At 41.1% G+C, this 26,696-nt stretch overlaps 1 protein-coding gene across 1 annotated transcript; it reads right to left on the reverse strand.

Annotated features, from left to right (window-relative positions):
• Positions 1-1,574: 1,574 nt before the first annotated feature.
• On the reverse strand, positions 1,575-26,182 carry RESF1 (retroelement silencing factor 1). Its single transcript, XM_027680614.1, has 6 exons — positions 26,087-26,182; positions 23,065-23,147; positions 11,378-11,462; positions 3,879-9,269; positions 3,043-3,117; positions 1,575-1,842 (listed from the first exon to the last, which is right to left on the reverse strand). Exons 4-6 carry the CDS (start codon positions 9,229-9,231, stop codon positions 1,700-1,702), a joined length of 5,571 nt encoding a protein of 1,856 aa, XP_027536415.1. The 5' UTR covers positions 9,232-9,269; positions 11,378-11,462; positions 23,065-23,147; positions 26,087-26,182; the 3' UTR covers positions 1,575-1,699.
• Between the last annotated feature and the right edge of the window lie 514 nt (positions 26,183-26,696).

The raw sequence follows: 26,696 nt of genomic DNA on the forward strand, positions 1-26,696 counted from the left end.
AAAACTAAACTCCCAAAATAAAATCTTCTCAGAGTTGCAAACATTATTACAAAATCCTTCAGAGGCATCAATCCCCACAGACTAATAGTTTGGCATCCAGCCAGAAAAACAAACAAACAAAAGTCTAAGTTACTAAGACAGTTGTGCCAGACAGAATTAAAATCTTCCCAAATAGTTTCCCAGTTTGAGAGAATAAACGTACATTTGATGGAAGGTGAGGACTTCTGTCTCCCCAAAAAGCCTATTTTTAATTGAGCATACAGAGAGAGTTAGGATATTGGGATATTATGCTCCACTGGATAATTAGAGATGCCTGCACACATACCCAGTCACCAGTGGAGTAATACTGAAGGCTTGCCAGCCAATTCCCAATTCCAAGTCAGAGCAGGAATGAAAAAAAACATGCTGAAGAAGACAGAACACATTTCTGATGCTTCTTAACGTGCTGTTAAGATTTCATTAGAAAAAGCTTGGGCTTAAGTCCAGTTCTCGCAGCTACTTCCCTTTAACATGGAAGATCCAGCATTTATTTCAAACCTGCTTTTGATCTAAAGGACTACTTTCAATGCCTATTTAACTGCAATAAACATAGCTTGATACTTTTAAAGTAAGAAAAAAAAGACAAGGTATAGTCCTCCAAAGTTTATTTCAAGTATAAAAGTCATTCAATGAAATATCTACAGGGTTTTTTTTGAGCATAAAGGTTTAACAAGATAGAATCAAGTACCAAATTTCTGAAAAAATACTATTTGATTTAAAATTTTGAATAGTAATGAAAAGGCACTTAAACAAAAGATACCCAGTGACAAATATAACTCTTCTGTCACAGTGAATGTGAAATCAAACATTATCTAACACTTTATAATAAACTAATTACAGTCTGTTTAAATTGAGCAACATGGTCCAGACAAGAGCGAATTCAAACTCCCTGCACTTCAACAATAGCACTTTTCTTTCAAGTGTAAAGAAAGACAGAGAAAGAAAGAAAAACAAGAGAAGTCTTCAGTCAACTAACACTTTACAGCACTGTTTACAGCACTGAGTTAAAACTAAGAACTCAATTCAATTTGTACAAGTTCCACAAAAACAAATGTAACAAAACTGGGTAGCAGCATAGATACTTCATAAATACCCCTGATCTGTATGCTTGATTTGAGGGCTTTAAAGTTCTATTCCCAGTTTAACAAAAAAAAAAAAAGTTTCTACAAAAACAAAAGCCTTTATAGAAGCAAACCAATCAGACTAGCATAAGTGGAAAATAGAAGTGTAATGCTTGGAAATCCACTGCAATCCCTTTCCAGTAGAAAAATTCTTCCACTGCCAGTAATGGAAAATACCACAAGAAAAGTTTTTGAGAATCAGAAAAGAGGCTGTGACAATTTAAATGAGTTTGATCTTTTTTTTGGTGAAGATTCAAAAAACTCCCCTATCTTAAAAAAAAAAATTCAGACATGCCTAAAGAAACAGTACATTTAACAACAGCATCAGCAGCACCAAAGCATATTTGTGCAATAAATACAAAAGAAGATGTCAACTATTCACAAATATGAGGAAAATGGGGGGGAACTCCCAACACCTACCAAAAAACTGTGTTTTTTTACAATTATTCAGAAATATGAAGTAAACTGAAAAAAAGCATCTCAGTGTTGGCATTTTTTTCTCAGTGATACTGAGTAAGACCTCTGATACAGGAGTGTTATCAAGGCTTTTGCATCTTTTTTTCCAGATACATTTTCCTGTAGGTCTGAAACATCTCTTTTGAGTCCTTGCTTGGAATGTGAAGAGTCTCTCCATCTCCATCCAGGATCTGCATAGCTGTATCAAGGGGAATACTGTCCTCAGCTGCAAGACAGACAAGCAGGTTAAAGCAAGAGTCGGAGCATCAAAGGACTCTACTCCTTCTGCATGTGGTACTTAGGACCCTCCAGTGTCAAAAAGGATGCCACAAACTTCCTTCCTAAAGCAGCAGGCACCTCAGATTTAAATCAATCTCCGATGTATCTTTAAGCACAAAATGGCCATTTGGGTGTCTTCGCAACTGAGATTTCTGAAGAATATTAAGAAAGGTATGACGGAAAATGTGCATCTGTGAAATTAAGAGAAGAAGTAAGAGAAAGGGCTAAAAGGATGGCAGAGACCAATAGCCAAGGACACAGGCAACAGCATTAAAAGATGCAAATGTTGCAGAATATGTTGCTTGCATCAACACCACAACACAGATATGAGCATGCAAGTCCTCTGCTGACAAGTTAAGAAGCGGATGGCAACATGGCTGCAGCATGCTGAATGCACCATTTTGTTTCCTTTCAGATGAGTAGAAAAATAAGACTATAGCTAGAAAGATACTCAAAGCAAAGAAGCAAAGACAGTTGGGAGTAACCTCACCCAAGAGGTTTGCAAACAAAGGATGGAACAAGCAAGATCCTGAGATGAAAGATGCCACTATTCTAACAGTTGCCTCCTAAAGAGTATAGAAGACCATCCGAAAAGCAATTTGCCAATCAAATGAAACACGGAAGATGTAGTAGTGGCCCCACTTTTCCTTTATGTGTCATGCAAGTAATCTTGACCAGACTACTGAGACACAGGTCCTGGAACTTGTGAGCACAGGTGTATGCATGGACAGCAACAACGTACTGTGAAAGCCAGATTAAAAAAAAAATCACTTTCTATTTTTAAAGGCTCACACTGGATTTTGCTACATCACTTCCTACATTTTAAAGTGTGAAAGAGCTAGCTTGGTCTTTACCTACAATTTAAAACTGTACTTGAATGTTGTTACCAGTGCTACACCCAAGTCAACAGCACACAGGTACGCAGGAAAATTTCAACTATCTCCGACAGTATATTCGTACAGCAGTAAAAAGCTCCACAGATCTTTGAAACTCATATGTCTACTCTACAGTATCCATTTAATCAGCAGAACTAGTAAAGAATAAGTTGGAATGCTTTATTAAGGTTTGCTACTGTAAAGGAACACTTAATACCAAGCAAAGACTATTTAGCTTGTATTTCAAACTGGATACTCAGAAGTCATTTCACCTGTAGAGATCTCTTCCAGTTTCTTTTGCTTCTGTGGTTCACATTTTAACCAGTCTTCTTTTTTACTCTTGACACCTAAAAAGAAAATTTAAAAAAAAAAAATTTGGGGCGTTCCTATATCACAAGTTTTGGTCTCTATTCAGCATCAAGTTTTAACACATATACTAGAACATGCAAAAGGAAATTCCTTTTGGGTGTGAAAATGACTGCAAGGGCTGCTATGTGCAACTTAAGATTTGGTTTTATTTAAAAATCAGATACAGAATTTGACATAAATATGCATTACAATGCATCATGTAAGATGCTGAAAGATTTGGGACAGGAAAGAAGAGGAGGGAAAAGGGCAGCTTAAAGCAATGATGGCAAAGGTTATGGGGACTTTGCGCAGGTTATGTCTCTCTCTTCCTCAGTGGCATAAAAGATCTCTCCCTCCACTGTCTGCCCATCCAGACTTATGTATATCCAGGTGAACACTGAATACAGATCAGATCACCTTTGGTAACTATGCCAAGAGAATCTACTTTCTACAAACAAGCCAAGCTGTCTTCTACAAGTAGGTAGAAGACAAGAAAGCCTTCTCACAAAACTACTCGAAACTGCCATGCTCTAAAGTACTCTAACTTCATTCTGTAAGACTCAGAGAAAATTGAAGGAAAAGTCTCATGTTCTTTTTCAGCTTAACACACAGCTATAGTCTGTCAGAGAACTAGCTATGATATCTCAGTCTTCAGCTTCTAGAGTCTCATGTTTCCACTGTCTGTAGTTTCAGACAACATGAACTGAAAAAGGAGTACATACTTCTTACTTACAAACTAATAATCAAGATAGCGTCATACCTGCTACAGCGACTTTATCTCTTTCCAGGGAATTCTTCACAGCTAAGCTTTCTTCACCAGTGGTTGGATTTCTGAACAGTATCTCTGGACACAGTTTAAATTCAAGTACTTCCTGCTTGCACGGTTTCTCGGCTGCTGAGGCAGACGCATCTTTTTTTGAATCACTGTTATGTGACACTTTGGTCTTTCTATGCCAGACGGGTCTGACAGGTGATGTCTCTAATTTTGTCAGGTATATGCGTTCCTGTGCTGTACGTTTAAACGCAACCCTGTTCAGGTAGTGTTTTTTTGGTTCCTTTTGAAGATGCAACTTCAGTCTGTTATTTCTTCTATTTATGTATAGCATGTTTTTATCAGGAAACATTTTCTCAGAGCACTTGTCTTTGTTTTGACCATCGAGACGTCTTTCTTTGTTAGAAAAGTAGTTTTTAGACATGGGAGAAGATAGAGCCCTTTTTCTCTGTAGTTTAAGCACAGAGTGATCTGCTAAAGAACTCTTTGGTTTCCAGACATTTTCTCCATTCAGTCTTTTAGCTCTGTCAGAATTTATCATGCAATTATGTGCAACTTGCTTAAAATTCTTTGCTTCAGATTGTTTCAGTCTTTCATCTTCCACCTTTGATTTCTTAAGTTCTCTCTTCCCCATCAGGTTTTCCTTCATCTTCCGTTTGTATGGCTGCTCCTGCGAAGGATGAACTTTCACAGATTTATGCGGAGAGTATTTTGTGTTTTTTGACTTAAAGTCTACAGCGCCAAAATTTGAGAACCTTACAGCATCAGATCGGTAACTTTTCAGCTTTTTATGTTTTATTTCTGCTGGCAGTTTATCTTTCTCTTTGACATTAATCCTTACATCTTGCCCAAGCATCTCCTTTTCTTTACTACAGTTCTGTCCTTCAGCTGAGTTCTCTCCACAAGTTTTAATATTTTGCCTTTGATTGACTTCAGAGTGCTTAATTTCTACAGTTTCTGATTTCATAAATTTGTGAATGTGCGTTTTGGATTTCACGGTCAAAGCTGGTTTGGTTTTATCTCTTGGAAATAACTCAGTTTTGAAAACTCTCTCCTTCTTTCCAGATGACTTTGTCATGTTGTCTGCATGTGTGTGACCAGCTTTCTCCAGCAATTCTTCTGAAACTGTCTGATGTTCTTTTTTGTCAGAATGAAATTCTTTGCTTGGCAGTGGGGTTCCTTTGTCAGTTTGCAGCCTTTCCTTCTGGCTGCTGCATTTATACTTATCAGCATCTTGGTTTTCAAAACAATTAAGTGTTCCAATATTTTCCTGTTTTATTGTAGGCAGTATGTGTTCATTATTGATGTTCAGACTGGGTTTTTTGTTCATTGCAGAGGTGTATATGCAAATATCTTCTTTATTTTTGCTAATACTGGTTGGGATTTCTCCAGAAATTGTCTGGGTTCCCACTGCACAGTGTTTTTTTGTTGGGGCATCAGATTTACTATTGTTTTCTTGTCTCTCTGCAGAGCTACTATTTTCAACTTTTGGAAGTTGATAATCATTTTTCTCTGAACCAGATGTTCCTGATTTACCGGGACAATGTGGCATTTTACATCCTACAGATACACCACCTGTTAATGAACAATCTTCATTTTTTTCACTGGCGTTGGAATTTTCTTGTTTTTTTTTTTCCTTCTTACACAGACTCTGACTAGGCAGAACACTCCCTTCAGGGTTCTCCTCAGCTGAAGCCTTTTCTGACTGTTGACTCACTGCTCTCTTGTTGTCACTAGAGGGACACTGTTTGTGTTCAGGAAACAGTTCTTGAACCTGATCAGAGCTTAACACTGCAATTTTAATCTGATTTACTGGGTCCTTCAAATTGGAATTCTTGTCACAAATTTTAATCTTTTTTTGAGGTTGATTCTCCATCCCTTCAGCCACAGAATGACTTTGTGCTGGTTCTTTTCTTAGCATATCAGCACTTTCAAGGCCATATGGAAACTCTTTCACTAGTTCAGACAGCTGATTTTTTAGGTATTTACAAGGTTTTCCTCCAAAAGAGTTTATTTCTTCCTCTGTGCTATTTTTAGTGGGAATGGAATTTTGTTTACTGTGGTCACCTGGAACAGTGGATGCATTTGTTTCAGCAGTTATGCTGATAGAAGAACCTAGTGAACGTTGAGTTAACTTCTGGTTTACATTAGCAAGATTTTTTAAGCAATTTTCAGGATGCTTGAAAGATGCCTCGGATGACACGTTTTGTTCTGAGGTAGAAACTACCTTAAGAGGATTGCCACTGCTTTCTTTGTCTAAATGACTCATTGTGCTACCATGCAGAATCTTATCTGCTTTACTCATGCAGTTTGATGATTCTCCCAACATCTTTAGCAGCAAGCTCTCTTTCTGGGGAGTGTTATTGCTCAGCCCATTTTTATGCAAGTCCGGACGTTGTTCCTTTTCCCTTGCATCAGATCCATTTCCTTCTGATGCATGTGTCTCATACACCGACCTGAAGATGCCTGCTATTTGTGGATTATAAAATTTATCACCTTCTACAAGAGAACATACACTAGAAATACGAAACATCTGATCTTCCAACACAGCTGTGGATGTATCCCCTGTCTCTAACATAGTTTGCTTGTCTTTATGATATCCTACATCTTCTTGGGAGATTTGACTAGAAACATTTATGCCCGTTTCAGGAAGAGAAATCTTGTTTTGTAATCCAAGTTGCAGATTTTCTCTGGTATCTTGTGCAGATTGACTAACCTTCCTTTGGTTTTCATAATATGAATCATTTCCATTCACGCTGGTTTTTACTCTTCTGTTTTCATCACCTAATTCAATCTGTTGCAAATGCGAGTCCACTTGCTGTTCAAGAACACAATCACTGGGTGATGACCAAGCATTTTCTATTGCTCCTTTGTCAGTATTTGCCACATTTAAACCATTTTCCCCCGCTTCTTGCAAGCTACATGTGCTCTCCAAATCAATCACTGGATAGGTTTTATCTTCAGATGTTGGGATTTTGTCTGCTTGCTCACTCTGTGTTCTCTGTTCAGAAAGTACTAAAGGAGAGACAACTGCAACCTGAGGTTCAAAATTTTTTATCAAACTGGAAGTCAGTGTATCAAGTTTTTGTCCCACAGAGGTAGTTGTTATAGGCAACACTGCTTCATCCATACTAACCAGAACATTATTTTGTTCTCCATTTTTTGTGTTTTGGTTGGGGGGTGAAATCTGATTTGCTGTGGGGCTGTCACTTGACTGGTTTTTTTGCACATTTACAGATTCTGATGAATGCTTCCGCCACAAGCTCAGGCATGCAGTTAGCTCTTCCATAGAGTAAGTACAATTGATCTGATTACAGGATGTATTTTCAGTAAACGGCATTTTTTTCTGAGCTACCTCATTCTGGAATTTAGCTTCACCAGATTTAGTTGTTTCCGATACAGGAGAGTTTGTGTGAACCACAGATGCCTGCTCACCTTTCAATCTTTCTACGTTCCTCTCACTAGTGTCTTTTTGCAAGCTTCCACCTGAGACAGATGTATGTACCATTTGTTTGTCATTACACAGGAGACTAGTCAGTATTTTATCAGCAGTAGCACCAGCTGTCTTCTCTTTCAATGCATTTGTGCTACTTAATACAAACTGAAGAAACGATGAGTTCTCGGGGTTAATTTGCACGCTCTTTGATGCAATTTTGACAGAGCTACCTGCTTGACTAAAACAAGAAGCATTGTTCAAGGAAATTGCAGTTTCTTGAGAAGAGGCCAAGGCATGCACATCCTGTTGTTCCACCGTGGGAGTGCTCTCAGGATTATTTAACTGAGCTGGGAGTTGGCTCTGAGAGGGAATAGGAGCTAAGCTTGAAGGAAGGCTTCCCTGCGCCACCTGCGGGTTACTTTGAGTCCCCTCTAATCTTCTGTTATCAGCATTGGCTAGATTTTTGTCCTTTCTTTCTTCATGTGAAATCCTAAGTGTTTGACTTTCTGTCATCATTGTTTGAGTTGAGGAAGGTGGTACATTTTGTTTGGGCACCCATGGAAGACAATTAGCAGGAGTACACTGATAACCGTAGGGAGGAGGGGCAGTGCTTTTGTAATGCTTTGAAGCTGCTAAGAATTTTCTTTTAAAAAGTCTTGCAAGTAGGGCCCATTTTTTAATATTGTACAGCCTCTCAGCATCCAAAGCTGGTCTGTCCTTTACAATTTTTCTTTCATCTGCTGATGATGAATAAAGTTGAGAATTAACAGGTCCATTCATTAAACTACTGGTCTGGCTTTCTTGAACTGAAGGAGGATCACTCAGTGGCTTTGAAGAAAGAGCTTCTATTTCTTTCACAATATCGAAGAGGTCTTCAGAAATGCCAGGGGATGGCACAGTCATTTCATTAAAAGAACCATTTGCTGTCACACTTCCATTTGAACTACAGAAACTCTTAACTGATTGACTGACTTCTCCACATTGCTGCTTCTGACAGTGTTGCTGAATGCTGTTAAAACCAGAAGAATTTTTTTGATCCAGTGGGCTCCTCTGTTGGCTAAGGGTGTATCCATTAGGCATGTTTTGTACTTCCTGTGGTACACCTATTGAAGATTGTGCAGCAGCTCCTGAAACACAGTTGGCAGGCAAAAAAGATGGTGCAGAACATCCTCTAGGAGCTTGTGATTCCATCTGACTTGGTTGAAATTGTGGGAGCTGTACATTTGTTTCAGTATTTTGATTGACTGAGTATGAACCTTTGTACTGAGTATTGGACTGATACATATGGTTTTGTACTTGTTGCCCAGATGTACCAAAAGACACAGAATTATTCTGGGAATGAGTGCTACTTTGATATAAGGCTGCAAATCTCACAGAATTTTGCTGCAGTATTTGCGGCTGCGCAGTGTAAGTGTTTGTAGCAGCATACTGAGGTCCCTGATGTACGCTCCTCACACTACTTCCAGCATTCATTTGAGAAGACAGGGGAGGCACATTTCTACAGGAATAACTGTAGGCATTAGAGACTGGCCAAGAAGTCTGAATCATCTCTGCCTGAGAAGGTGACTGCTGAATGGGAGGTTTCTGAGCTGGTACATACATCTGTGGATGTTGTTTCACTGAGTATTTTGACATAAAAAAATTATTACCAGTCACAGATGCTCCTGGTAAGGTCTGATCAGAAGTTTTGAATCCTTCAGCATTCACAAGAGGAAAGGTAACCTTGACAGTTGGCAGATACAGAAACTGGTTACTTTCAGCATAAGTACATGCATTTGTAGAGGAGCTGGCATTTGTCTGAGGAAAGGCATGTCCATTAGAAAGCAACTGAGTGTGATATGCTCCTTCACTTTGAAGGTTCATATTTGCATTAGCATTCTGGACTGGTCCTCCATTCCAGTCCATCTTCTCTTGATTTCTTTTTCTTCAGGTAAAACCAAATGCTAAAAAAAATGCTTAAAAATATTACAATCTTAATCTTTTGATCAAAACCTATTTCACTTTCTAAGAAGTGATTCAGAATGCATTATGAACTGTTGAACTTAAATTGCTAGGTAGGAGAGCAACCCAAGTGGCTCATTGACATCATCCCACATTGACATCAATGCTGTCAATGTCCAAGTTGCATAAATTATTTCCCAGAATGCTGTTAAGGTACAAAAAGAGCAGCAACTAACAATCCTATAGACTGTCTAATGACTAACAAAATCCTCACAATATCTTGCTAATTCTATTATCGTTCAATTTTTTAATTTAACAATGGATGGCTATATTTACCTTCTCATCCAAAAACAACGGAAAAAACCCCAAGGTATTTGTACAACAGGGCACAATGAGCAACGCTTAAGAGCTGAGCATGAGAAGCACCAGAAGAAAAAAAGACAGGCCAGAGTTTTCAGATGGGAAGACCTGATTTCAGTTATACCTTCAAATGCAACAAAAAAAATGAAAAAATGAACTTGGGTTTAGTAAAAACGTCTCACAACAATGTGGCCCACTAGTTTTCTTTTTATTTTGAGGAATATAACTCTGCCTCTAGTGAGCTGTAAGGAAAGCTCTCATAATTCTAATGCTGTAGCATTAACTTACACAGCTAGGAGAAGGCATGAAGCATGGAGATGACATCATCACTTCTACTATTGCAGTACACACACCTTCAGGAGGTGACAAAGTGAAGTACTGAGGCCTGAACAACAGGCCCTGAGCCAAAGTTGACCTCTAGATGAACCTTCCAACCTAACATTATACTTATCTGTGCATCTACTCATTGGCTAAAACTGCATATAATTGTTAGTGAAATACATAGTATGATAAGACTACACCTGTGTATCTGCTCATTAACAAAATATGTGTGCTTATTAGTAAGATATATTAGTATCTACTCATTAGTAATATTTGTATCTGTTCATTAATGAAGTATGTATGATTGTTAGCAAAATATGACATTTCTCTTTCCGTATTCAGAGACTGGTCAAGGTCATGGAAGCAGATGTCTGGCCTTGTTTAGCAGTAGATGGTCAAGGTTGACTCCCCTGGTTTTCCCCTTGAGCCCTGGGCCAGGCTTGGGGCGGAATCCAGGAGGAGAAGGAAAACAGATGTTTTTCCACACTAGTAGTTATGTAAGCTTGTTTATTCAACAGTATAAAAGCTGGACCCTCTCACAGCGAAGATGGAGACCTCATCTACGAGCAGACACACTGCGTAGGATTTCCCAGTTACCGGGAATGGTTCTTTAATCCCTTGCTGGGCTCCCCAGCTGACGTGCGGATCTGGACGGTGGTAACGTATTAGGGTAACTGGTGATGTATCTTTCTTAATCGCTATAGGCACTCTTTGTAATAATGATTAGGTGCATTATTGGCCTTATCCTTTTGTAATTCTTTGCTGGTTTGCACTACAATAAAATTACACAGTTGTTCCTCAGAGTTGGTGTCTGTGTGTCTTGTGCTGACCCTCGTTCTCGTTTGGCAAAACGTCACATATCTCTCTGTCTCCATGTGTTATATTCCAGAATGTACATGTATTACCAACAAGCCCAACTGGGTGAGCATGTTACGCTGTAAAGTTGTTAGAGACAATGGCTTCAAAGCCAAACTTTATTTCAGTCTTCAAAATGACAATCTACAAGCATGAATGCAGCCTGCATCTCAACAAGTTCCTCTCAGTATGGTCAAATCCAGCTAGGACATTAATAAACACCTCACTTTGTGCAGGGTATTAGACAGTTTCTCAACAAAATGTTTCATGCCACTTCTCCCAAATCACCCAAGGCTCCTGACTTTCCTTCACGGCCTCTTTTAGATTTTAACACTCTTCCGATTTCAAGCTTGGGAATCATAAGTTTCACTCATATCTAGCCTATAAAAAATAAGACTCGGTGTTACAATTTTCCAGGTGTTATTTTCAAGATTCAAAGATAGGTCTATCTTTCTTCACTCTACCTTTTACCTCCTCTGCTCTCATAGGACACCAATAACAAAAGAAAACCAGAAAACAAGGTTGCATATGAAATCAGAAAAAAAAAGCACAGCAGTGTTAAGGCGATACTTACAGTGATACAGGAATCTTAGATGAGACAACGGGCTTCTGCATCCAACGTAAAGATTTCAGACTGCTGCTGTTACACTGGGTATTTCCTGAAAAATGATCAGAGAATAAAACAACCATGTCCTTGAATTAGATAACTGTTGAAGAAATTTAAGACATTTACATTTTCTAGAAACCTGACTAATGGAGGCAAACAAGACTAGGATGACAACGAGTATTAACTGTAAAATCCTTGCTAGAGGAGGAACTTTGACTACATGCAACACACAACTTCACCAAGAGTAAAATCCAATTATTGTCACTATCAAAACAATAAAAATGACTACAACCTCGGTTTGTCAATCATCATTATTAGCTGGATTACGAAAATTAAGTTTCCAATTCTCATCGCAACCCTAAAAATTCTCTAATAAAGCTTAAAAATTCTTTAATAAAGCTTAAAAAAGCTTAATACAATGAAACATGCTACTTTAAAAAGCGATATTTGGCAGAGAGCGCTTGTCTTAGGAAGAACATTTGAGAAGTTCAGTGTCAGCACGAGACTTGGAAAGATAACAAGAAGACTACTGCTCACACATGCCTGCTTCACTCATTCAGCACATAAAAAGTAATGAAGACATCCCCACTGAATGTAGAGGTAACACCACAGCTCTTTAAAAAATCTACCTGACTAAACTGCTTACCCCCCTAGACTTCTCCATCAGATAGTTTTAGGCACATCTCTGGTCTGTGTCTTATTTAATGTCCCTAAATCTCTCTGTGGAGACACCACACAGAGATTTGAGGGGAATTCGGGCCACCTATATAAAAAACAGCAAGTCCAACAATTACGGCTGTTCATTCCAGGGAAGAAGGAATAATACACCTGTTCAAATCTGCTTAGGTATGGAGAGGTGAAGTTTCCCTTGATCCTGTGGAAAGGAATTAATTTTGAGCATACCTGAAAGCGAGATTAAGACACAAACAAGGCCAGATGTTGGATTCCAAAATAAGTCAACTTTATTTTCTAAAACAAAAGGAGAGGAGAGGAAGGAAAGAAAGACAACATGAATGTAGGAAAAGCCAAGAGAAATTACTAGAAGCACAGAAAAGGGGTTACCAGCACCATGGGCTCAGCACTGGCTTGTAGATTTAGTCCTCCATAGTGGTAAAATCTCCCTCTGGGGAGGGCAAGGAAGACAAACCCGTCGACCTGTCCCTACCATTTTTGTGTTGAATTCTCATCTCCCAGTCAGATACAAAATCAGGGTCCTTTTATACCTTATCAACCATTATTGTGCAAAGTGCTATCAGTGGGACTGTAATCGAACCTTCTGTTCTTTGTGGTCATGTTGTATGGAATATTTCTTGGTAGGAGGTTTACTTGGTAGCAGTTGTATAAAACACTTCCTGGTATCAAGCCAAAGAATGAGACCACACAGCTTGTACCCCACTTCACATTCCTCCCCGACGCCATGGCAACACAACCTGACCTCCATCTGGCTTCCATAATCATCATGGGCCCCATCACATAATGAGCTTTGCATTTTCTTCACTGTTTTATGCTTCCAACACTTCTCACAAACCCCTTTCTAGGACTGTGTATAGAGATTCCTCCCTTGGGGACACCTCCAAGGTTACTCCTCAAGGCTAAACAAAAGAGTTATGCCCACAGGCATTGGTATGAGTGAGCAATATCAACCTCTGCTCAATCATTTTGCTAGCTTTAATATTGTTGCTTCAATATATAATGCACTGTAATTACAGTTAGCTATCTAGACTGTGTAGTAGCTAATTCTGATTAAGTCCTTTAACCAGTATTATCATCAATATCATCAGTATTATCACCTATTCAATCTGCTTAGATGTAGAGAAGCAAGGTTTGCCTTGGTCCACAAATGTGGAGAGGAACTAGGTTCTAAACATTCCCACAAGTGAGATTAAGGTACAAACAAGGCCAAATATTGGATTGAAAAACAATAATTCAACTTTATTTTCTAACACAAAAAGAGGAAAAGAAGGAAAACAGAAAATTAGGAAAAAGCCAAGAGCAACTTCTAGAAGCACAGAAAAGGAGTTACCACCACCATGGGCTCTGTGCTGGCTTGCAGGGTCAGTCCTCGGTCTCTTCTCGGTCGTCTTCTTTGGTCTTCTTTTGTGATTTCTTGTCCTGTAGTCTTCAACAGCAAGCAAACCAGAAGGCAAAGAGGCAGCAGCTCCCACAGCAGTAGCCCTCCGTGCCACATTAGGTACTGCCTAAGTGTCCTCATATCTTGCACGAAACTCAATAGAAACATGTAACAGTATTTTAATTAAAGAGCAGGTAGCCTCTGAATGCCCACTGGCTGGTTTCCCAATATATGCCTCATTTGGGAGGGTGAGTCCTTGCCATGTAGCATTTCTCGGACTGCACTGGACGCTTTTTATTTAAGGCAACTTGTTTGTAACAATTTTTTATTAACGGTTTGAATTTCTCGATAAAAATACCTAATTTTTAGCTGTGTCAATTAAAACAACTACTTTTTGATTACAGCAACCTGCCTCCAGTAGGTTTTGAACTAAAGCAACTTCCCTCCTCTAGCTTGCTTCTGGCAGTTTTTAAAGTAGTTCGCCTTTTTGCAGTCTTTAATTAAGGCAGCTCAGCTTTTGCAGTTTTTCAGTAAAGGCTTTTTGGTTTCATGCCTGAGGCAATGACAAAACACTTCTAACCTTTTATCAGTTCTTTACATCACGATAAAAAAAAAAAAAAACAATTTTTCCATATTGGTTTGCCCTCCCTCAGCCTGTGGGATGAAGTTGTATAAAGTTTCAATTACACTGCATAATTTTTTAGATATAAACCTTTGACTAAGTCTGGGGCTAGAACTAGATCCAGCCACACCCAGACTCCTTTCTGAGAAGGAATTTAGAAATGAAGGGGGCCTTTTCTGCACCCTGTGACTCAATAGGAGGATCAACGTGATAAAGCTTCCACTCTGCCCATGACAGCTACCAAGGCATAAATTCTGCCTCCTCCCTACCTCATACTGCAGTTTTAAGAGGTGCCAAAGTAATCAATGCCAATTACCTTTCCTCTTATCTATGCATAGCTGGTTTGGACATTGAAGACATTCTTCCAGTGTCCCACCCACTAGGACTACCACGATCACTTTGCTTGTACTTGGAATGGCATTCCTTATACCTCTACCCATGTACCTCAAGGCTGTGGCTACAGTCCTACCATCGATGCTTAGATAACATGAGCAATATTAGCTGAAATTTCTCCCACTCCTCACAACAGCATATTGATGACTTTCGCAGCAGACACAGATAGGAATCTTGCACAAGATATGATCCCAAATTTCAGCCCTCAAAGAACATCAGGAACTTTATATTCTTTCTGGTGAATGCCAGGGTCCTGCCCAGAAAGTAAGGTGTTTGGGTTATTGTTAAAGGAGTCTTATTGCATGCCAGTACCAAAAGTATTTCTGAAAGTGTCTGTCAGTCTGTTTCCTTTACCCAACCTACTTCCTCCTCCAAATGGAAATATCAAGTCTACCAGGCTCTTTAATTGTCATAAGGCTTGGGTTTTAGTCAGATGGCCACCCTCTCTATTTCTTGCTGTGCACACTTTCCATCTAGAATTGGAATACGAGTCACCAACACATCCAACCCTTCTCCTAAAAATATTCAACAATATCAGTACTTGGGACCCTCACTCCTACTCATGGACCAGAGCACAGGGTCCAGCAGAGTGAAAGCTGCTTCGTGGTGACCATTCCAGGAAACATGTCACAAGGATTCTACCCCATTTGGGGAGGGAGTTGGGACAATCTCTTTTGGCAGCAAAGGGTGGCAAGACTCACTTATTACAGAAGCCTCTCCCTGCAATGCCCAACAGAAGGATGTGTGATTTACAGAAGCCTCCACAATCCGTCGCCATAATGCCTGGTTTGGACATGCCACTGCTGTTCATCCTGCAGATGACCAGGCTGTTACACCCCACTGCCCATGATAGTGCTCAGATGGCTGAACTTCTGGCCCTTTGTACAGTCATCCACTCCTCTGATGACCAGGTATACATCAACTCCTGGGCTGTTTTTGCAGGGTGCACCACTGAAAGCACAGTCCTTCACATCCACACTGGGAAAATTTGTGGTTGAAGTCTTTGTGAAGAAATATAGACTATGCCCATTCATGTACTTTGGCTGTCAGCCAGATTCATTCCTATTCTTCTTGTCCCATGGCCAAGGCCATACAGAACGCCAAAGTAGATGTCACTCGAAGCCAGGTAAAACCTGGAAAGCCAATATAGTATAGCAATGCAAGAATTAGAGAGTTAAACTCAAAATGCAGGCTTTAAGCAAAAGCATAGAGAACTTAGTATTAAGAAACAGCGGAGGTAATAAATTCACTAGAATACAGGACGCTCTGACATGAAGGAACATAAGTATGAGCACACAGGAGAACAGAAAGAACTAAAAATGCTAGTGTACACAGAAAAGGACATATAGAAGAGAAACAAAGGGAGATAAGGGATGAGCCAAGAAATCAAGTACTCTTGCCAGACACTGGAAATCCCTGCCAAATGCACAAGGAAACTATCCAAATTAGGGAAGATTCAAAAGTTTATGAAGATGATGATGAAAGGACACTGAATTCATGAAGCTGAAGAACAGGAACGACCCCTCAAAATCTCCCCAAATTGAAGACCACGCCTCTAACTCCGCCTCAACTCCGCCTGATATGAATATTAAAAGTAGATGTTGCAAAATTATTAATATTCATATTGTATGATGCAATTGCTTGCCAAAAATTGTATAAAAAGTCTGACTGTGAGATGCTGGATTGAAGCGGTTTGTCCAGGGCGACCTGGTCGCTTCCTGGCGCCGTGACTAAACATACCTCCTGCTTAAAGGCTACAAACTTTGTCTCTAAGCAGTTTTTCCGTTCGTGCCTTTTTGGGGGCAAAATTTTGGCATCACACTGCTGTGATCAGAGTGGTGGCAAACATTGACACCTATAAATTAAGTCAACTGCAGTCCAAGAGTAGCAGATTAAAGTAAAGAAAACTTTAGCCCAAGCCTTAAATTTACACAGTGACTACCCAGTGCAAATCTTCACTTTCCCTTACAGGTATCATTACTTAAGTTGGGAATAGGACAGTGGTTGACCAAAACCACTATGCTTTTATGGCAACGTCCAAAACACAGTGATTGCACGTTATTACTAAATCTTTTGGGATAACCCAAGGGAACATTTCCTCAGCTCTGAGCTGCCTTCAAGCAGCCGAGGGCATGAGCTGCAGTATCTGGAATCTTAAGAGAAGGTGACAGAGAATCCCACCTGCTGAAACTCTTAGAAGTTGCCCAGAATAATGCCACTGACACCAAATGACACCTGCATGCCTGGCAGTTCTTGGTGAACTTTACATGTAATGCAAACACAAGCTTAGCTGTTGCTTATGTGTTGACCTAGATTGGAGATGATACTACTGAACAAATCTCCTCTGTAATAGTTAATTAAGGTGAAGATAAATAATTTTCTAATCAAATCAGATATTGTAAAAATAAAGTTGAAGTTAATATTATACTAGAGTTGCTAAGTGCTAGGTTGCAGAACTATTAAACCGCAAATGTTATATCCTGTAATGTTGGCTATAGGAAACTTCAAACCACAGTGCTGGGCTGAAATGTCATGTTATATCCTGTTGTGCTAAAAGTGCTGGTTTTAAGTGTATTTATAAGGAAAGAAAGCAAGAAGAACAAGAGGGGGGTCGACCACAGAAACTAAAAAGAGAACCTGCCACCTTCATCTGGAAGTTTCGACATGGCGGGCTCTGCTGACTGTCAGCTAACAAGACTATTGGCGAGCCCCTAGCAACAGGATGGAGCCCGTGAAACAGGAACCAATGAAGAGACAGAAAGAGACTGTGAGGGAGGAGATCAAGAAGGGTATAAAAAGGCGGGTTTTGGCTGGCTGCACTTGCAGACCGTTGGCGGAGCGAGGGTCTCCCCGGTCGCCCAGCACACTGTTTTGCTCATTTGCCTTTAATAAATTTTTGGTATTTTAAATTTTAAACTTGTGGTCGCTTTTGACTATGACACCTCTGTCTTATCTCTGGATTTACACCAAGACAGATCTGTGATCCATCCCACAGATTGAATGAAGGCCTGGCACCACAATTAAGAAGATTAAGAAGATAATATTGAAGTGTGCACCCCTGATATCAAATGGGACTCATGCACGAAGAGAATTCTCCTGGGAGAGTCTGACATTTCTCAGTACACGCTTACTAACAAGTTGTTTCCTACCTCTCTGGAACATGGACTTCAGCAAACAGAAGATTCCAAGAACTGAAAGGACAAAAATTCAGCAGCAGGCCAGCAAAACTTGGCTCACCCATTTCTGCTTTTGGACTTGTAGCAGCCAGTCTCATTTAACCTGAAGCATTTAAAATTAATTCAGTATGCTTGACTTATGGTGTCATAGAAAGATGGCCTGAATCAACTTAACGTGCCTAAAGGAAAGAGTACGTACACACCAAGAATTCTCGTTTTCCTCTGTTCATAAATGTATTTTAGATGTCACAGCAGCACCAGCACACAGGGGTTTTCTCGCCACAAGAATTCTTAGCTATTAAGTAGGAGATAATTTGTTGCAAATTCCCTAAATCTCAGATCGACAATCAATCACAGAATAGTTACATTAACCTTAAGCATAAAAAGAGTAGTCACTTCTCTTTGCAGATTCCCATTCTACCATTTGCAACAGCCTATTTCCCACTTTGGCCTATTGACTTCTGATGAATCCTTATGGGATTCATCCCAGAATCCTCAAAGAGCTTCCTGATGTCATTGCAAAGGCTCTCTCAATGATTTTTGAGCAGTCTGGGGTATCCAGAGAGGTCCCAGATGACTAGAAGCTGTTTTCATGGCCTTCCCTTAAAGGATCCAGACTCCAACTCTCACGTTGACAAGATTGGGACCATCGCCACCAAGAAGATCAAAACAAGAAAACCAGTGGGACGCCATCGGAATCCATGGAGTCATGATATTTTTCTACTTAATCTCTTTCACTCTCTTCCTCTCCACCTGCCTCTCTCTTTTTCCTATTTCTTCCTATCTCTCTCTACCTCACATTTACTGTTAGGTAAAAATCCGTGCTATTGACTTCAGCATATGGCCTCATTTACACCTTAATTTGGGCAGAGACATCTCTCTAATAGTTTCAATAATTGGATCATAACACTCATCAGATGGGATGAATACCCTTAGGCCTACGTGTGAATGTCCTATGAGCATGTGACTGTCCCAATACCTTCGGGGGATAGGGGGAAGGAGAGTTTTACAACTGAGGCACTTGTGTAAGGAAGATACTGACATGATAAAAACCATTATCCCGCCTAGCTTCTTATCAGCCTCCTCCATTATCTGGCTCAAAACCTAAACAAAGGTTGGTTTGTCATGGTCATCCTCTGGTGATGGGTGCTCACCAGCTCTGCACCTAGGCTGTTTTTATGCAGATCACATCCAAAACCTCTCCTCCCCTTCAGTTAGGGGGTGCAAACCTGGCCTCAGCAAAGCATCCTGCTACTTTTGCAAACGGCCAATTGCTTGAGTCATTAACAATTAACATTTCAGACTCTCACAGTGACCAGTGACAGGACTCAGCAGGCAACAGAATGAGGCTGAGACTGGGGAAGTTTAGGTTGGATATCAGGAAAGGATATTTCACCCAGAGGGTGGCTGAGCACTGGAACAGGTTTCCTGAGGAATTGGTCAAAGCACCAAGCCTTCTTGGAGTGTCCTGGCCATGGCTAAGACGTGGACTCAATTATCCGGATGGGTACCTTCCAACTCAATATATTCTATGATTCCATGACTTTGCTGCCCTAATGCCATCTGCTGCTACAAACACGTGTATGGGAAGGGCCTGTTTTACTCCTATAACCTTTATGCTGTATCAGACTCTCCTTCACAGCCTTCCTTTCTGTTTTTAGCATTGTCTCATCCAAAGACCATGACTTTTAATGTGATTTTATTCAGTATTATCCAACAGTATTCTTCAGTTAGTTAGCAGGTTTTTTTGTTTATTTGGAGATATTTTTTTTTTAAGTTAACACATTTCATTCTGAAAGTCCTCAAGGCCCAAATCCAGCACAGCGAGAAGAGTAATCGGAACAAACAGGACCTTTTCCAAAAAGATGAAGAAACAGGACAGAGACTTTTCAGTTCAAGAAACAGCCATTAAAACAAAACCCAACCAAATCTTCCTCATCAAATTTTCATTAGCATAGTTTCGGTGCTCGTTAAAGCGAACACCTCCAGCAGCTCTGTGACCTGGTGGTTCCTCCTGCCCCTGAGGCTGGAGCCCAGCCTGGAGATCCAGTGTCTTCATTACATGGACACAGCTGCTGCTGCTGCTGCTGCTGCTTTCTTGTATGAAGGCTCAGCAAGCAGCAAGGCTGAGCATGCAGCCCAGAGACACCCAAAAGACACTGACAGACAGCCACAAATAAGGTGCTGCCTTCAACAGCATTCACATACAAGAGGTATAGACAGACAAATCCCTTTTCCTCCTCTTTAGATGGTTAGGATCGAATGTCTTTTTAAAACCCACATATCCCCAGTCTCTAGAGTCAAAAGCACACACACGCTGACCAATCACTCAAGTACCAGTACAGCCACTCTGCTCATCCAATACTCCTACATGGATCTGAGGTACTCTTATCCATTTTGAAGGATCTCCTGCTTGCTGGCTTGTCCAGCTTGATGCTCATGATGACCACCGGGGGATGAAGGCTCGCTGTCAACCACTGTAGCGAAAGACTGCACATACACCAAAGAAAATTCTGGAAAATCTCCACCCTGACACCAGCCTAATATGTACGTTAGAAGGTGTAACTGTGTACCTAAAACGTATAAAATGGCTTGTTTTGCACTCTTGGGTCCAGTAAGTTTGCGCAGGGCGACCTGCCTCGCTCCCAACATTGCAGTAAACAAATATCTTGCTGCTTAAAGATGCAAAGTCTCTGAGCAGTTCTCTTATTCCAAGGTTTTTCAGCATCAATAGAAGGAGATCAAGTTCGTCAAGCAGGATCTGCCTTTCTGCTGGCTGGTCCTGATCCCCGGGTTGTCCTGTATGTGCCATGTGATGTCACTCAAGATGGTCTGCTCCATGACCTTTCTCAGTATAGAAAGCTATTACTGCTACTGAAGTACACGATTTATTAAATCATTATTTTCAAAGCTAGCTTAACAATTATAAAGGAGAGACTGATGTTGCTCACCCATACTTATGACCATGGGCAAATCTCTTTCAGTCAGCCCTGAGGATAACCTTAAGAAGCATCCCCACTTAAATGAAGAATCTCTACACACACACCTAGAAGGAGTGTGCTAGAAATCCTTGCCATAAAAAAGAGGGCTTGGGCTTTTATAGGATAAAGTGATTGACCATCAGTACTATGTTGTTAGGCTGGCCACGCTAGCTCAGCAGAATAGTTCATTTAAAATAAGTTATTAGTACTACCACTCACTGGTTCCTCTATGAGGAAACACCTGTCAGGAAACTGGTTTCTTCACATCCTCATATTGTTTCATTTTGAGGTGATTCAGTCAGGCTGGTCTTGGCATTCTTCAACACCAAAAGCAGCATGACCTTCATCACTGGCAATTTTTGCAAGTAGGGTGATGTTCAAGCTGTTTCACCCCTACTTAAATAGAACATCCTGCTGCACTTCCATGTTTCCAAGTTTAGTCCTTATGTTAAAAATCTGAAATATGTTTCAATAAAGATGTTTGAGGCAGGACTACTGCTACAGATTTCTACTTATCACTTTTCACAGCAACAACAGTGAAGTGTAGACACACGAGGAAACGCTTCAATCTCTGAGTGTGCCTTAAAATTTGGAGGGAGCTTGGAAATTCTGCAGTTGAGAAATTAAAATTATGTAATTCAATTTTAAGACTTATTCAGAGATGTCACAAAAATCAAAAAACAAAGAAAAGGCACTTCATGGCATTTGGCAACTGATCCACAGCCCCACAGCTGTAGATCAGTAGCCAGCAACAATGCCACAAGTGTCACGGAAACTGTGGTCAACAGGGCAAGAGGAAAGAGGTCATTCTTCTCACCATGAATGACATAATCCAGATAAACACCATGCCACATACCAACAACCAGAAGCACTAGATACGGAAAAATCTGAATTTGTCATAAACAGCATCTAAACTGATCTCAAAGAGATTATTCTGAAAGATGAAAGTGAATTTTCTGCAAGCACTATGGACTCCAGGCATTTGGAAGAGCCATGTTTTACAAGGACTTTAAAAATTCTGGTTCCCCATGATACCGAGCAACATATCAACACAAGCAAACAAGATGTCACTGCTCAAAACAAAATGAAACCTCCAAGATTATATTTGATTGCTTGATGGTATCAACCAAGCATTTATTGCTTACACTTCTCAGGGAAAAACTTCTGTTCACTTTTGACAAACAGCTGTATGTCTGAGAAAGTAATTTTTAACAGAAAAGCAAAATATTTGCAGGGAAAAGGCATTAATAACAGAGACAGGATTCATCACACAAATTGACCAAATATTCTGTTCAGAAATCTAGAGATGAAAGTTCATCTAATACTACCATCAGACTCCTTTATACTGGAGTATCCTTGCCTCTACAGTACAGCTCATGTATGTAATTGAAATACATACCTGTATACATCTATAACTCATGCTTTTCTAGTTTGGAGTACCATTACGATGGAAGAGGTCAGCTAACAATGAACCAGAGTCAAAAGCTGCTTCTTCTTGGATGGAATGACTTTTTTTTAGAAAATGCCTACACCCCTCTACTACAGCTGCAAATTTTCTACTTACCGCCAACCCTTCACAGAAACAACAATGAAATTCAGAGAAACTATGAAACATGCTTCAACCTCTGGAGAATTTTCAAGTTCTAAGGCACATTTAAATAACTGTCTTATACCTCCAATAATTGTAGACATCTCCTTTTAAAAGTACTGCTTCCCTTATTATTCAACACCTAATGACTACTAATTGGAGAAAGGTTTACAACCGACATACAGAATATTGGCTGAACTGCATTGAATTTCACCCATGGAGATCTCTCACATACTAGAAGAGCTCTTTGGCATATTTGCATTTTATGGAGATCATTTATACCCAGGATGAAAGCATATTACTAGCTTCAAGATCACAGAAGTGTTTATAAGAAGTATAACTTCTCTGGTGAGTGATGAAGTATCCTGTATATGTAAATTACATTATTAATTCTTCCATTAAATGAGCTTTCTTGCAATACCTTAAAGTATAAAATCCTACAGCTTTTTCACGCTATATTTCCATTGCCCATTGCAGATGCAAAACTGTTAAGAATTAAAACAGAAACACAAATGATAGTCAGAAACATCCTAGTAACATTTAGCAATCAAATGTGTGAAAAAATAAAAATCCGTTCCCTGTCAGCAAAGGGAAAGTATTAAAGTGAAAAACTGTGGCTGTAACAGTTTTAAGTATAGCTTAGAAAGACTTGAAGTAATAAAGACAGGTTGAGAACCTTACATTTTCCCCAACCTTACATTCTTCCTCATTTCTACATCTTCAGTTGCACCAACCAATGCTACTACTTGTGGTGCTTCAGGGTGAACCAGACTGGACAATAAAACAGCTTCCACAATTTCACTTAAAAAAAAAAATCACTTACTTCTGCAATCTTGTTAGTGTTTTTCTTCAGACAGATGTGGAGCACTCACTCGAAGAACAGGAGATCCTCACTGATCTTTTCTCCTAGAACGGACAATAATCAATAAGCTGCAAGTGCTACTTTTTCTGAAGGAGCAATGACCTGTACCAACAATACCACTGGAGAGTCTTCCATGTCCCTGATTACTATTAACACATCAGAAGATCTCCTGGCAGATTTTGAAGTCCAATTTGCTGTGAAGCAACAGTTTCCCTTTATTAGTGCCCAGAATCAGTTCATGAAGGCAAATATTAGCAGTCACCTAATCCTTAAACCACAATAGGCATTTTCACCATTTTTCCTTGTCTTTTCTTTTTTCTCTCCTCTTCTTAAGAGTCACCAGCAGGCTCTGGTTTTTCACAAGCCCTCGTAGTTAGCAAACCATGAGCTGCTCTAGGAATTAAGATAGTTGAATTGCACCTTCTTGGCCTCCTGCTCCCTCCTTTACTTTTCCTTTGCTGTCTTCAGTGACCCCTTTCAAATTAGGGGGAAGGGAGTATTGCTCTCTGATGATTATTGTCTTCAACAAAGAGCAGAGAGGCTCAGCATCAAACTAACAGGTTAATTACTGTGTCGATTAGGACCAAGAAAGACCACAAATGCTGTGAAAAACTCTCACATCTCCAACCCACTGCTCATGGCTGCAGAAAATGAAACTGAGCAAGCTCAGCACACGCAGAATTTAAGAAAACACCTCAAAACACTTCCCCCGCTTGCCAGAAGCCAATAGAGCCAGTTGGTGGCTCAAAAGGTAATAGTAAGCAGCTCAAGTGGTCCGTTATGGGCTAAAGAACTGCCTGAGGAGCACACCACTCTCACCTGGCCACATGCATATTGCACCTCTACTCTATCAAAAGCGACTAAGCCAAAACAAAAGGCCCCTTTTGATTGTTTTTTGTCAAACACACATAGAAAAAAAAAAAGGAAAAAAGAAAGGAAAACAAATTAGTTGGGAAACATCATTTAGTGTAATTTTTAGAAACATATAAAAATATAAAATATAAAAATATTGTACTACCAACTACTATTGTTGCCTGCAGAAAACATCTAAGTTGATAATTTGTTGCTTTTAAAAAGTGTTTGAAAGACAGCCTCCTGCAAATCAGAGTATTTTACTGATTTACAACTATTTTTCTTGAAGGTCATGGGGGAGGAGCAAAAAAGCATCTGTGCTTTAAGTAGAGAACAGAACCGAAATTACAAAATAAAAGTTCTTCTAAAAACCTGGCAGACCAGTGAACTAGAGAAACAGTTTTAGCTTCTGTTTAAAAAGAAACTGAAACACCCCATAACAGACTTGGTATGAATCATGCTGTAATGTTTTCTTCTGCCAAACATCAGACAATACACTGTTTCCTGAAAAAAAAAAAATACTGTTTAAGGTTGAACTACAAGGAAGGCTTGATTCTTTAACACTGAAGTGCCTCCCAGCTCACTGCAGTGAGATGACAGTGAACTAATGGTCCCTGGTAAACATCTTCAGAACTACCTCAGTGAGTTTGCCAAGACTCTGTGCTTTGAGACTTTTATACTGACACAGCCATCGAGAGAGTACAGGACACTAATACAAAAAGTGATCACTAACCCGAGTCTGTTTTCTCTGCCAGGAATGTCTGTCTAAATGTTTTGGGAAGCTGGCTGGTTAGTTCATGGGAATTGGGTGATAAGAGCCCAGTCAGGAGTTTTGATGTTAGTAGCAAGTTATTCCCATCATTCTCAGATGCCAGAGGAAGAAAATATTTACCAGGACTCACACGAGCTGGGTTTGTTTTCTAATATTTTTAAGTCCTCCCAGGAGGCTAGTTAGGAGTGGGGAAATGGCCAACGTTACCACAGAGCTCCTAGAAAGAGTTGAGTCAATCTCATAACAACTTCTAGGAAAACAACCACCAGCATTCCTATGGGCTTCTGAAACACATCCAGTGCTCCAGGGGAAAACCTACTCACGTTCTACTCGATGCCTCTGTTTTTCATTGATGCCAAGAGCATATGAAGCATATCTCCTGAAGCACATAAAGTTGCTAAGCGTTGACGGGGTACTTGCATTTTTTTCTCACATTTCTACCTGCCTCGGCAGATGGAATAAGCAAGACAATTCTTTCAACCACAGTACTCAGACAAGCCAGAAGGCAGAAACACCAAACCTATATCTCCTCAAACCCATTTTTTTTTCATTTAACATTTCATTTTATCCATTCAACCACAATACAGGACTGCAGGTGTCCCTCTTACACAAGGCAGAGCACCAGCTCCTTACCGCACACCTTGTGATGCCTATCGGAAAGGCTGAAGCAAAAAATCACTAACATTGGACTTGCATCGCAGAGCTTAAACACAAGGGACTTGTCTTCCCCACACTGCGAGTCCACAATCCTGAAAGCTATCTTTTTTTTTTTTTTTGGTCGGCTTGGGGTTTTTTTCCCCCTTTTTTTTTAATATTACCTTTCAATAATATCTCCCTGGACTGCCATACCCTAACGGAGAAATACAGTAAATAAACTTCTGCGTCTTTAAGGCGATCGGCGACGGGGGATGCTTCTGGAGCCCGCGGATCGCATTGTCCTTGCTCAGGCACCCGCAGGACGCTCATTATATTGATGTTAATCGGTTCTGCGGGACCAGTGGGTCCTGCTACGAGACAAGCAGCAAGCTGCCAGCCGGACCCCGCCGCTCGCCGCCCCCCCCCGAGCCGCGCCGACACCGCGGCCGCTCCCGCCGGGGCCGCGGGCGGCTCCGCGCGGCCTCCCCCGCTCCCCACGGCGCCTCCCCGGCCCGGCCGCGGCACCGGTCCCCGTGGCCGCCCCGAACCCTCCGCAGGGCCGGCAGCTCCCGGGCAGCGGCTCCTCGCAGCCGCCGCATCCCCGGCCCCGCGGGCGGAGCGGAGCGGAGCGGGGCGCGGCACGGCCCCCGCTGCCCCTCGCCGCGCTCCTTTCCCCGTCCCCCTTCCCTTCCCCTCCCTGCCCGCCGCCGCGCACATCCTCACCGAGCCCGCAGCCGGCGAGTCGCCCGCAGCCAACGGCCGTCGGCCCCGGTGCAGGCGGAAGGAGACCCCGGCGCCGGGGTCGGGCGGCGGGGCGGGAGCTCCGGGGCGGGGCGGGCAGAGGGAGAGGCGGGGCCGGCGCTTCCCACCGCCCCCGCGGCCCCGCCGAGGGAGCGGCACAAAGGGAGCGGGGCAGAACCGCGCTGGGCACGTCCTGTGCTCGTCCTATGCCCGTGGGTACAGCGCTGACAGCGCCGTCAGACCGCGCTTTCGGTTTCTCAGAGCCCTCCAGATTGAGCCCCTCCTCCCTGCCTCTTTCCGCTTGCCTCCCTTCCTGCCTTCTCAGGTCTCCAGTGGGATCCCCCAGCTGCCTGCTGCAGGCACGTCACGTTTTTTTAAGAAAAATACAGTGGTTCTTTCACATCCTCCCACGAGTTGAGGCACCAGCTGAGACTTCAGTTAGAAGAACTGGGGGCTGAACAAGGCCCTGTAGTAAAAGCTAGGTAGATGGAAAAAAATAGTAAAAAAACCCAAACATATTCAAGCAGTACAGTACTTAAAGATTATTTCACAAAATTAGCAGAAGGCTATTATCTGCTTAAAAGGTCTAAGT

This window comes from Neopelma chrysocephalum, unplaced genomic scaffold (assembly GCF_003984885.1).
Source record: "Neopelma chrysocephalum unplaced genomic scaffold, ASM398488v2 Primary Assembly neopelma1_59, whole genome shotgun sequence".
NCBI lineage: Eukaryota > Metazoa > Chordata > Aves > Passeriformes > Pipridae > Neopelma > Neopelma chrysocephalum.